Genomic DNA, 13638 nt, shown 5'->3' on the forward strand with positions numbered 1-13638 from the left:
TCTCATACCCAGCCCTCGATAGGTTTATCAAGATAAATGGTGATGCCATGTAGCGTCTTCGGATAATGAGGTTTACGAAAAAGTCATTGGGTAATTAGCCGAAATATCGACTAGTGTTGTTGCAAAGCGATATATATAACCGACTGGTGATTACAATAACATAATGTAATTTTTTACATTGATATACATGTGTGTGAAATATGTATTGTTCACAATAAAAACTTAAGTAACACTCATTACGTTTCCTGACGATTTACCCTACTATAGATAAACGTATATTACAAACTAATCAAATTTACAGGATTTCACAAGATTAAGAACAAAATGAATTCACTTAAACACTCTTACCATTATAATTTGACTCTCTTAGTTTCCGCTCCTGTGACAATTCTTTCGCAAACCTTAATTCATTTTGAAAGAGAATATGTAAATAAGCTGTAGCATGAAACCCAACTTTTAAAAGGGTTGATGGAATCTCGAACATTCGAATGCTACTCCAAAATTAACTTCGACATTTGTTTTATGGATTTTCGAATCGAATTAGCAACTGATTCAAATTTAGACTTCCTACTTTAATTTAGAATTAAAATGATTGGATTAAGTTTGTGATTTTAAATTGTTATAAAAATTTGAATTATAGAATTTTATTTTTAGTTTATATATAACTTCAATAATATGGGTTTTTAAAATTGAATTATACTTATTTTTATTAATTCTTACCAATTCAACCCTTGTTCGAATCGAATCAACCTGATTCGAATCAAAACTTACAACTCATATTCAAATTCCAATTGATTAGGTTCGCATTCAAATTGGTTTTTAGATTCTAATTTATATTAAGCTTCAAATTTTTAAAATTCAAATAACCGAATTCTATAAAAACGAGGAACTCAACATTCGACTCGTTAAACACCCTAAGGGTGTTGCCATGACCTATGTGCAGTTTCGTATATGTAGCGTTGTACCTCTTCAGTGCTTCACGGTTTGAACCACCATCTGGAACCGGTTCAAAGTCTCCGGTATCAGAATTCACACGAGAAACGAGGTTGTCTAGTAACCCTTCACCAACTTTCACCAGACCGTCTAAATTTTTCTTCGCTGTTATATCCACCGAAGCCAAGTCTCCGGTCAGTGTGTCATCCTATGATGGAAATATTTGATACGTGTAAGTATAGATTTGACAAAAAACAATGTGTTACTCTAATTTGTTTTTTTCTTTTTATTTACGTAATTCAAAGTCGTTAACTTCTTTATTTTATTAAAATTTAAATAACTTATAAATTAATGTTTTATTTATATGAATGTTTCTTAAATATACTATAAAAAAGAAGATAGGAAAATAATATTATACCTGAATGCGGAGATAACAATTAACAGAGTTGAGGGCTTCGAAAACGACATTGTTATGAAAATCAACCAAATCAGCGCTCGCTTGCATGAAAGTGTCTATCAATGGGGCCGAACCCTTATTTAGCAACCACCCGAGCACTCCCCATTTTGCCGCCGATTTTGCATTGTATAGAGGTTCTTGCTTCTTTGAGCCAGTCCCTAATGATATAACAAGATATCGAGTGTAATCTAAAGGAGTGATTGGGAAAAAAATTGGATCTTCTTTCATAACTTGCCGTGTAACTTCCCCAATAGCAACCAAGGTCTGCGAAATGGAATAGTACAAGAGGTTAGATTTTACTATCATGTACTCCCTCCGTCCCATTATAAATGTCCTACTTTGATTTTTCAAGTCTTTCTTATTTAATTTTCATCATCATCATCATCATCATCATCATCATCATCATCGTACTCAGTATATCCCACCAATAGCAAAGCTATGGTAGGGTCTGAGGAGGGTAAGATGTAGGCAGCCTTACCTCTACCCCATAGGGATAGAGAGGCTGCTTTAAAGTCAATATTTTTGTTTGTGTTATAGAATACTTGATGTGAAATATATGAATGGATTGGGTTTTAAATGTATTTTACATTGATATAATTTTCATCAAGTATTATATGACACGAACAAAAAAATTTGCGGTCAAAGTTGCAAAAAAAAAGACTTGAAAAGTCAAAATATGACATTTATAATGGGACGAATGGAGTACTAGCTCTTATGTATAATCGTAAGAGCATGAGGAATTTTGCTCCATGCATGAATATGTTACTTCATGCATGCCAATTACCCAATGTTTATTCAATATTGTGCATTTATAATAAGTGCATCAAAATATGCTCCTTTTTGTAACAAGTCTGATTTTTCGTATCATTAAAATCTTGTAATTTATGTTGTTTAATTTATTTTATACATTCATGTTACTCAAACTCGTCAAATACCCGTTAAAAACCCTTAAAATCACTTAGAATAGCTAAAAATCGCATTTTTTTAACTACAGGAACTAAAAGTGACAAAATGAAACTTCTTGACAAATACCCCAAGCCGCGCCATTCGGGGAACTACCCAAGGTAATCCGCGCCAACTACCCTAAGTAGGCCGCGCAACGCGAGCAGCATGCTGGTTAGTTCAAAATCATTTAAAATATTTGTTTGATGCTAAATCGAGTTATTTTTTGTTTGAATCACGTGAATTAAGCTACAAGTAAAGTCCCTTGGTCCTTAGGCGTGTCAATATTCATTCCCTTGCTATCAAAAACAAATTTGGTATTTTATTTCATTTGATTTCGTCATTGAACGCTTATTCTATCGCATAAGCGAGATATTTGACTAAAATTAATGATTTAGACTTTTATCATATAAACTAAACAATCAAAACACCAAAATCTTCTACAAAACTCAACCTCCACCTATAAAATTTTTTTGCATGGTATTCTCCTGGTGCTAGCCGGTGTCTTCTTCAATACCGTATTCCCGGTTTGACTTCGGTGCTTCAAAATCCTTTGAATCGATTTTTCTCATCTTTCTAACCATCATTCGGGTAAGTTGTCTTTTATGATTTTGTGTGTTTTTGTACATTAAACAAAAGACCTCAATCAAATTCAGTGATTAAGGGAGTTTTGTTGGTCAATTTGATCCCGACTTGTATTAGGATTATAAAAGTCGATTCTTGTGTTTATTTGATTACTATTGTTTTTGGTCAAAACTAGCTTTCGAGACAGAATACTTTTATGTTTTTCTTGACATTTTAAGTGTACTGACCAAAACCCAACTCCAAATTCAAGTTCAAAGTCTGAACAGAAACTCGCTTAAACATTAAATATTTCATATCTTGAGTTTTATACTCCAGATTACAACAGTTATGCTCTTGTTTCTAATTGTACTTTATTGTCTTAAAGTTTCAGATACGTTCGTGCCGGATAGGTCATCGCGTTAAAAGCTCGGGACTCGTTTATTTTTCTTATTTTATTATTTATCACGCCTATTCATGAAAGTGAGTTAATCACCATCCTTATTGTCACTTTTCACTTTTTGGGGGCTTTATGTGTACCAATTTAAATGTTTATTCATATCAAATCTCAAATGACGAATCATTATTTACTTATTGTGTTGCATGCAATTTGATGGCATGTGCAACTAGTGTTTTACACAGCGCGTTGCGCTCGGCAGGTCATTAAAACATGGGCAATGATAAACCAAAACATTGTCAGTCCCGAGCGTTGAGACGATAAGTCGATGCAAATTCGGTCGGTCTCGGTTAAGTGTGTTACGCTCCCGAAACTAAAAGCCAAAAATAATAAAAAAAACATATAAAATTTGAGGTGGACCAATTGGATGGATTCGGTGGATAAAACTCACGCTTTGGAAATATCTGAGCATCGTTGATCCCAGACGTTGCTCCGTGAGTCTACGCAAATTCGGCTGATCTTCGTCACATTTGTTACGGTAACGAAACTAAAAAAAAGAGGAAAAAAAAAGATTGGCATTCAGTAGGTTTTTGTTAAGGTACCAGAATTAAAATAAAATTTCGTGACTCTACGCGAATTTGGTCAGTTTCTGTCACGTTCGTTAGGAACTAAAAAAATGGCATTAAGTCGATTTTCGTTACGATACCATAACTAAAAAAGGGAAAATGTAGTGGAACCCCATTGTTGAAACCCGTATGTTAGAAAAACCCGAGCGTTACGACAGTGAGTGGAAGCAAAATTGAACATTATCGGTTACGCTCGTCACATTATAGAAACTGTTGTCAAAACCTAAGCGTTAAAACCCAAAAAATAAATCCGTCAATTGAACATATAAAAAGATTAACATATAAATAAATTAGATATTCGACTTTATTTGGTTGATAGACCAGGGCGGTGGTAAAACCCAATTTGTCAATCCCGAACATTGAGGCGGTAACTCGACAAGAGTTTGGTCACTTTTTGTTACTTTTTTTGCGATACCGGAAGCCGAAAAAGAAACATATAAAAAATGAGGTGGACAAATGGGTTGTCGTCGGTTGGTAAAATCGAGCGTTGGTAAAACTCAAAGGTGTCGGTTGCGTCATTTAGATTGTCTTTTAAATCCTGTCAAAGTTTCACCTGCATATCGCTTATGTATCCCCCATCTCCCCAACACACACACACACACACACACACATTTCAGGTAGTTAAGTAAAGCAACGGTATTAAGGATTAGGAGTCATTATGGAGTTAACGCTCGCATCATGAAGATGGCTCAATTTTGATAGTTAAAAATCCTTGTAATATTATGTAACAATGTTTTATAAACCGGATACTCGGGTATTTAATTCCTTAGTGAATTTTCAATGTAAATTAATATTTTATTATAAACAAGTTTTCCGTTAAACAAACCCGCAACTTTGAACAGGTACCAACAAGGGTCACACTTATAGGCCTTATGTTGGGGTGTGAAACCTATTCCAGTTCATATCATGAATTTGAAACTTAAAACTAAAGAAAACCTACTAAAATCTAACAAGATAATTAAATTTAAACTTATTCTCCAAGTTAGCATAAATTCCCCCCTTAGACCTTATGATCTCTTCCAACGCCCCTTTAATACTAACCGAATAGCCCTTCGGTATGTTGTCTCAACTTTAACTTTAAATGCTTTGACCTTTTCAAAAGCTTGTGACTTTTCTTTCATGAGGTCAACCTGTCTATGAATGTTATAAACTTAATCTCGTCACTCAAGCTTGTTTAACGTGCCCAAATACATCAAAGTGAGATTTCAGGTCATCAAACGGTTGCCCGTGTGCCTTACCAAGTTAGCATTTGACGCACACGACATCTTTATTTACTTTCAATTGTGGTAGCCCTAAAACAAGTTTCATTTTTATCATTAAGTCAAGTCTCTCGTAGCCGAGATAGCCTAACAAGTTGTGTCACAAATATGAATTTGGTGTCTTGCTCGTTCTTTCCATGAATACAGTTTCAGCCGAAAGCACATACACGAAGTCGTTCTTCTTTCCACATAGAACGGGTTCGTATCTGGTTTCGAACTCATTGAATATTCTAACGCCTTCATCCAAACAGCACGAACGTTCCATGGAAGTAATCCATGGTATATAAAGCTCATTTTGCCTCAAACATGGAACATGAAATACGTCATTCATTACGAACTTCCTCTCGTTCATTGTTTGTGGAAACTTTATGTCGCCCACGAGAGCGATGCGATGTCTTTGAACATCTACTACTACTATGACACGGTTCCCACTTTACTTCTTTAGGTTTAATATCCGTTCTTGGTCTCTAGTCATAGGAGTTAACGTTCGATTCTCCTAAGGTCTTCGATCTGGTGGTTGTTGTAAATGTATATTCATCATTTATTTCTACCACCATCGCTTCAACATTACAAGGCTGCTCCTCCCTTGCAACTATACTATTTCCCTCTTCCCTCAAATGACGATAGACCTTCATCGTGTGGCCTCTTTCCCCCCAAAATCATGGCATTAGTAAGGAAATCATTTGTTTGTTTTCCCTTTCCAATCACAAGTTGAATCGCCCTTTAGTTTTTTGTTAAATTCTTTCTTCCAACTTTTAGCATAGTTCTTCTGATTATTTTATTCGCCTGCCACTTCTTTGACTTTCCTACAAATAACACCTTTTTTGAATACTACCTTACTTGCAAATTTTGCCTTAATGCGACTTCTTGCTCGGCTAACAAGTTTTCAAAGACGGTATGGGATATGAATTCTCCACCCTGGAACAACTGCTACAAAAGTTTGAAACTTCGATCTCAACCCGTCTATAACTACTCATTTCATACGCACGCCCCCGATTCTCGCTTGCAGGTCAAGATCCCTATTTCTCTACACAAGGTTTTCAACTTGGGAAAGTATTGCGGAAAAGTTATCTTGTTTTGGAAAATATTTGTGTCGTTTTTTTTTGAGAATAAGGAGGAGAAAGTGTCCCAGGTGCTTTTTGGGGTTGTAAGATCACAAATTTGATTAAGAAGTTCTTCCTTGATCCTAATTTTTAGCAGAAACATTGCTTTTGTATCCTTGAAAAAGCCACTTTTGAATTGCACCATTGGTTTCGATCCTTGGCGTCTAAGTTTCGGCTCCATTGGTGACTTCCCAAAGAACTTGTTCTTGTAAGTATGACTTCAAACATGTAGACTATGTGCCATAGTTGTGGTTGTTCAACTTTTTGACACCTCTGATCAATTGCATATCTTCCATTGGTGCTTGCTCTGTAACATCTTGAAAATTTCCAAATCGATTTTGGTAATTTAGGAAGTTCATGGACAAGTTATTCATTTAACTTAAAAATATAAAGGGATCAAGAAGCGACATGTAGCTAACGACTAATCGGTATAGAATAACACATCTCACCATGTGAAATATAAAGGTCTCACGTAGCGGCATGTGGTTGATGACCAAGTAGTATAGAATGACACTTGTCACCACATAATAACACGAGTCATCACAAGAATGACATATGGCGAATGGTGGTGGTTGACAGTCCGGCCGAGGGCGTGAGTGGATGGCTATAAATAACGGCCATGGGCTTCAAATTGTAGCATACCAAACACCAAAATACTCTAACTTTCTCGAAATCCGTTCCATCTAGACGTCGCTCCGGAGTTTCGACGTTTCATACCCAAACACCGTACGTGCAATCGAAGTTCTACTCGTTCGTCTTTAAGCGTTATACCTGTTAGTCCATGTTTTGTAACAGATGATCTTTAGTGTTTGTTATAATTGAGAGCAACGATCAAGGGGGAGTCTGTTGGTGCATTTTGTGACCATCGCTATGCAATTTCAACAAGCTCGGGCGAAGTTGTGGAGGGGGGCAACTTCGCCATAGGGGAAGTTAGAGCAACTTCTCCTTGAGGCCCAAGCCCAAGCCCGCGAAGATGTTTATCTATATAAATGTGTGTCATGTTTAGGGTTAAAAAGAGAGAAAAGAACAAGAGAGTATTTTGTGCAGCTGTAAAGTTGTTTAAAGAAAAACAGATAGGCAAAATCTTGTGCCAGACCCGAGGTAGAGCTCACCTCGGGTTGGACATAATAAGTTTTCTCTTTCGGTATGCAATGTGTTTTGATTATTATATATAAAGCGATCTGCAAATCTTTTTATCCCATTCATGTGTATGTTTTTGTATAATCGTATTCTTTGTCTCCAACACCATAAACGAGTCTAGGAGGATTCCGCACTACTAGACTTCGTACAAATTGCGTATCGATCAACGATGAAACGGGGACTTACAAGGTGAAGTTAGAGCAACTTAGCCTTGAGACCCAAGCCCAAGCCCACGAATATGTTAATCTATATATATGCGTGTCATGTTTAGGGTTAAAAATAGAGAAAAGAACAAGACAGTATTTTGTGCAGCTTAGTTGTTTAGAGAAAAACATATAGGCGAATTCTCGTGGGCAGACCTGAGGTAGAGCTCACATCGGGTTGGCCATAATATATTTTCTCTTTCGGTATGTAATGTGTTTTGATTAATATATAAAGTGATCTGCAAATCTGTTTATCTCATTCGTGTGTATGTTTGTGTATAATCGTGTTCTTCGTCTCCAACACCATAAACGAGTCTAGGAGGATTCCGCACTCCTAAACTTCGTGCAAATCTCTTATCGATCAACGACGAAACGGGGACTTACAAGTGGTATCAAAGATCATGGAGGCTTGGTTAAGCTCGGTAATAATAATTTCATTTAAAAATGTGTTTTCTTAGCAAATTTGAAGATGCTCGGGTAATAAAGATCATGGAGGCTTGGTTAAGCTTTTGATGATTATTACAAGGCATGTGTGTTAGATTATGTCAAGGTGTTTTTGTGACGAAAGTGATCATTTTTTGTTGAGTAGTTGAAGATTGAATCTTATCTTATGAACCGATTACGGTTGAGATAACTGATTAGGCACCAGGTTGCAGATCAAAGATCTCGATGTAATTTGGATGGGCTTACATTGACGTAGGGTGATTGGTATATTTGTGAAGCTACAAGACAGATTCAGACACTGCTGGTTGAAGACAGGATTAATGTTGCATATATATGTGAAGTTCAACCTTGAAGATCATAGTGCAATGTCTGAAGATCGAGTCTTACCAGAAGAACACAGAAGATCATCAGTTAAGGTGGTGTCTTTTAGTGCATGTTTTGTAACAGATGATCTTTAGTGTTTGTTAGAATTGAGAGCAACGGTCAAGGGGGAGTCTGTTGGTGCATTTTGTGACCGTTGCTATGCAATTCCGGCCAGCTGGGGCGAAGTTTTAGAGGGGGGCAACTTCGCCATAGGTGAAGTTAGAGCAACTTCGCCTTGAGGCCAAGCCCTAGCCCGCGAAGATGTTTATCTATATATGTGTTTGTCATGTTTAGAGTTAAAAAGAGAGAAAAGAACAAGAGAGTATTTTGTGTGGCTGTTAAGTTGTTTAGAGAAAAGCAGATAGGCGAATTCTCGTGGGCAGACCCGAGGTAGAGCTCACCTCTGGTTGGCCATAATATGTTTTCTCTTTCGGTATGTAATGTGTTTTGATTAATATATAAAGCTATCTGCAGATCTGTTTATCCCATTCGTGTGTATGTTTGTGTATAATCGTGTTCTTCATCTCTAACACCATAAACGAGTCTAGAAGGATTTCGCACTCCTAGACTTCGTGCAAATCTTGTATCGATCAACGACGAAACGGGGACTTACAATACCCATTTTAAAGTATGAGTAATATGCTTAAGTCATTTAATACATAGCTTAGACCCTAGTCGAAGGTATAACATAAATATTGGAAAGTTTTTATAGATATATTTAAGTTTTTCATATATAAAGGTTTACAAAAATAATAATAAATGTTATTTATTATTAAGAAAAGTAAAGTTTTACATGCAAAGGTTTGTCAATTGAAGTTTTAGATAGAGGAAGAAACATAAATCTTTTAATAAAAGATATTTACAATATAGATGTTTCTTCATTAAAATCGAAACGTAGCATAAATAATAAAATAGAAAAACGTGATGGGCATGTAGTAACCGGAATTGTGACAACGCCAATAGTTGAGTCTCTTGTCTTAGGAAAGTAATTCACATAAATCTCAATTAACCGAGTGACCCGTTTACTTTCCTGGAGAGCTCGACAAGAGTGTTTGAGCCTATTAGGCCAAAGCATGCCACACAAACTTCATACGAATCAAAAGGCTTTAAGTAGTTAAAATAATCATTTTTAATAATAATGTTTTTTTCTAAAGAAAGCAAGATAAAAGTTTTATAAAAATGATTTCTTCTAAAGGAAGAAACATAGAAGTAGATTATTTCTTCAAAAGGGAGAAACATAAAAGCTTTATAAACATGATTTCTTATAGAGGAAGTGAGGTAGAATTTAGATGATTTCTTTTACAGGAAGAAACATCAATGTCAAAACGTATGATAAACTAAAGGTCTAAAGTAATATTTTAACAATAAAATATTCAATCAAGGTTTAAAGCCATCTAACTAGACTAAATGTATGAAGCTAGATCATTTGATGTAGATAAATTGTTAAAAAAATTATTCTCAAACTATAAGTCTGAGGTAATCGGTCATCAAATACTAGAGAAATTATTAATTGTGCAACTCGCTAAAAGGTGAATATGCCTAACTCTTTTAAACTATTTAATTGAGTCATTTCAACAAGTTAAAAGTTTACATGGGGATCCCTAAAACTTTAGTAGTCTCTGGCTCTCAAGCTAGATATACGTGTGTCAGGATCCATACATTCGTAGTCAGAGGGTAGGCATACCCCGCCACTCTTAGCACCATGTCCCTGCTCATTGAGCCGGTCTATAGGCATGTGAGGCCTTGACTATGTGATATACTTGGACGCCGATCTATAGAGCTGTTGAGTTGTTACGAGTGAACCTAAAGGTTTACACAAATGGTTTAGTGTCAGTATGTTTACTAGAAATTGTCACTAATGTATTTTATAAAACTATTTTATAGGTAATAAATAGAAATGTGTAGTATAACTTGGAGAATATAGTTGTTAGACACATTTGATGGCTTAGTTTGGTTCTAACTAAGTAAAAATATGTAAAACGTGTACCAACTATGATCACAAGCCTAGGCTCATAGAGTCGGGTGTGACATACTCATTCTCATCACCTGCTTGCTCTTTAATTTACAACCCGGTCAATCACGCAAAGCGATAGTACATGAGACAAAACTCTTGGCTGGACTCGATAGAAAAAACTTGTTGGGTGATTTGGCTCTGATACCACTTTTCACATTTTACGTGTGGAAATCTAGAATTTCACATGCAAACATATCCACCGAGTCACGGTTTCTTGCTCAAATAGATTTTCAATTTTATTAATCGACTTACGAGAAAAACAAGATGCAAAGAGGGGTTTATATATACTCGTCCAAGAAGCAAACCTATTCCAATTTAGATAAGGAATTTGAAACATAAACAAAAACTAACATACTAAAAACTAATAAGATGTGTAGTATAATTATTCTGCAAGTTAACACAAATGCTCTCTTGAACCTTGATGATCTCTTTCAAATTGTCATTTCAAGATTGAATAACCGGACCACTCTTTGATGTTATAAAATTTATCAATTTAGTCATGTGGAATTATAACCAACGAAAATTCTACACCCGTCGTTATTAAAAGCAGTTACTTTTTAAAAAATTTAAAGTTTTACATAAAAAATGTTAACACAATTATTTAATACATCATATTGAAAGTTTAGATGTGTTATATTTACATCGTACTAAAAAAAACTAAACATTTATTCAATAAATAATCGGTTATGAATCTTATGATTATTAATATAAAACATGTGATTATATATAAAAATGTATAGATAATTATAAAACAAATGTATGTATAAAAAAGGATGGTTGTTTTTAGTTTACCGGGTTATTAGCGGCAATCCCACCATCAATAAGGTTAAACTCTTGATCACCATTTTTGAAATAATGACCCGGAAGGTACGTAGGTGCTGCAGATGTACCGATGCATATGTCCGATAGTTGTGCATCCATGCTAGGTTGTCTTGGCACCTTCAAACAACAATCCTTTTATATTAAACCGCTTTAAGTTTACGACCGAATTTTAGCGTTAATTTAAGACCAAATTTTAGTGTTAGTTTGTGAATCTTTATCTTTTGAGATAAAAAAAAAGGATTTGTAGCATCCTATCATTCCTAGACTATATCAAATTATCAATAGTTTGATCAAAATTGGAATTTTATGTGTACACTTGTTCATTTTTCATAATTTAATGACAGATATACGAGTTAAATTTAAATTTAATAAACTATATATTACTCCCTCCGTCCATTTGAAAGTGTCCACATTTCTTTTTTAGTTTGTCACATTATAAATGTCTACTTTCAAAATTTATTAACTAATTTTCAAGTTTACCCTTACATTAATGCAAACATTCAAACTTTCTTAAATTTTGTCTTTTTATATATGTTAAGGACATTATAGTCATTTGTTAAGTAAAAAATGCAATCATTCAAACTTTCTTAAATTTTACGTTTTTCAAACCATGACACTTGTAAAGGAACGGATGGAGTATATTCATGTTTCTGTCACCAAATTGAAACAATCACAAATTTGCCACCGGGTTGTAGCCAAATTGATGGTAGTCACTAATTTTGTAAACGTTTGAACTTCAGCCACTAAAATCGCAACCTTATTACAATCACAAATATGTGTAGTACGTAGTGCGATTTTTTTTATTATTATTTTAGAATAAAACAATATATTGCACAAAATTAAAGAAATTTAGCATAGTGATTCAAAGTTATGGATTCAAGTCACACCAGTAGTTGACTGCATAACATCATGTGATATTGTGATGGATGTGTCTTTGTCGCTAAAATAATTTTCTAATTTTACAAGAAATGCCATCTTCTTCCAAGTTTTGTGCTTAATTGGCTCACCAAAGATAGAGATAGAAAAAGGGTGAATGATACCGTCCAAGTGCCATGCGTTTCCAACAAATTTTGCGATTAAAATTACACAGTTTTCTAGTAGTGAGTAAATAATACTATCAAAATATAGAGTTTTGAACTTTTGATAACACACCTGAAATGAACTAAAGATCACAGGTTGCATATTCTTTATGTCAAAAGTAGGGATGACAACATTAGTCAACGTCTGATTCAACTTGGTTGTTCCTAGTATACCCGTTACAAGGCTTTTAAGATACTTCCCATTGTACTTTGGACCAATCAACGCCTTGAATATGTTTATAATCCGAGCAAATATCCCCCTAAAATTTGCTCAAAAAAACATAAACGATCATCATGTATTGATTAGTATTTACCATAATATGGTGCAACGCAATTATATTTTATTGGCAAATATCTTTTTACATCCTAGAAGACTCGAGCCAACGACCTTTAGGTAAACTAAAGGCTTTGTCTCGGCCACTGGACCACCAACCCAGTCCCCATAACGTGTAATTGTATATCATCTTACGTACGTACCCTCTTCGTGGGAAAATCTTGGGAGCGTTTTCGAGATAAAATGGAACTATGTCTTTAGCAGCATACAAAGGTCTGTTGTTTTTGTCTGGAGCCGTTAGCATTACTGTCACTAGACCACCGGTGCTTGTTCCTGCGATCACATCAAAGTAATCAGCTAGTCTTGCGTCCTCGCCGTCTAACTCCTGCATATATACAATTTTGTTATACTTTATTTAGTTATGTGTTCGGTTATTAATGCATCTATTTGATCAGAATTATACCTGAAGCTGTGACTCAAGGTACTCGAGAATGACACCAGGAATGACACCTCGAATGCCTCCACCGTCTATGCTAAGAACCGTTACGCGATTTCCAATGTTTGGTGGTCGGTTTCTTAGGCGGATTGTTTTTGGGATTTTGGTTGTCATCTTAAATTCGTAGGAGATGCAAAGCCTTGACCAAAGTTGGCGTGATGAGTTTATAGTACAAGGAAATATGATTTAGTTAGTTTATACTAGGGCTGTTTTCATACATTTTCACTCTCAGGCTCAGGGTCCTTTTAATAATCAAATAATTGACATTATATGATGGCGGTAAGCGATGCATAAAATTAAATAAAATAATTTGTCTAGTAATATTGTTTTGGTTAAGCATACTTAAATGTTTATTCTATTCCTTTTATTTTCAATAGCTCTTTTGTTTGTAGTTGGTTGCGATATCACATTCGATATACTAAACGATTTGTATAACATGTCTAGTTTAACATTTTAAGAATGTTATATTTAAAATTTTACATTTTAAAAATAATTTGGTTAAGTAATAAAATAACTAAAAAGGTC

General features: G+C 34.9%; 1 protein-coding gene across 2 annotated transcripts; it reads right to left on the bottom strand.

The window, feature by feature from the left end:
• Window positions 1-319: 319 nt before the first annotated feature.
• Window positions 320-13298, bottom strand: LOC143635325 (patatin-like protein 3). 2 transcript variants are annotated; one of them, XM_077103185.1, is made up of 7 exons: window positions 13081-13298; window positions 12821-13002; window positions 12417-12603; window positions 11235-11381; window positions 1352-1654; window positions 966-1141; window positions 320-401 (listed from the first exon to the last, which is right to left on the bottom strand). In XM_077103185.1, exons 1-7 carry the CDS (start codon window positions 13225-13227, stop codon window positions 335-337), a joined length of 1209 nt encoding a protein of 402 aa, XP_076959300.1. In that variant the 5' UTR covers window positions 13228-13298; the 3' UTR covers window positions 320-334. The 2 variants fall into 2 exon arrangements, with proteins under 2 accessions (XP_076959300.1, XP_076959301.1); XM_077103186.1 differs by having other exon boundaries at window positions 13128-13203.
• Window positions 13299-13638: the final 340 nt, after the last annotated feature.

The sequence above is a fragment of the Bidens hawaiensis genome, unplaced genomic scaffold (genome assembly GCF_021521415.1).
Source record: "Bidens hawaiensis isolate Kalapana, Puna unplaced genomic scaffold, B.hawaiensis_p1.1 tig00007430_1, whole genome shotgun sequence".
Classification (NCBI taxonomy): domain Eukaryota; kingdom Viridiplantae; phylum Streptophyta; class Magnoliopsida; order Asterales; family Asteraceae; genus Bidens; species Bidens hawaiensis.

What these genes read in the sequence shown, in the direction of transcription:
- LOC143635325 (XM_077103185.1), bottom strand. Translation starts at nt 13,227, where the DNA reads ATGACAACCAAAATCCCAAAAACAATCCGCCTAAGAAACCGACCACCA. An exon ending in AAGATTTTCCCACGAAGAGG is followed by an intron (nt 12,604 to 12,820) that starts GTACGTACGTAA and finishes AGCAAATTTTAG; the next exon opens with GGGGATATTTGCTCGGATTA. An exon ending in ATTGTTATCTCCGCATTCAG is followed by an intron (nt 1,142 to 1,351) that starts GTATAATATTAT and finishes TTTCCATCATAG; the next exon opens with GATGACACACTGACCGGAGA.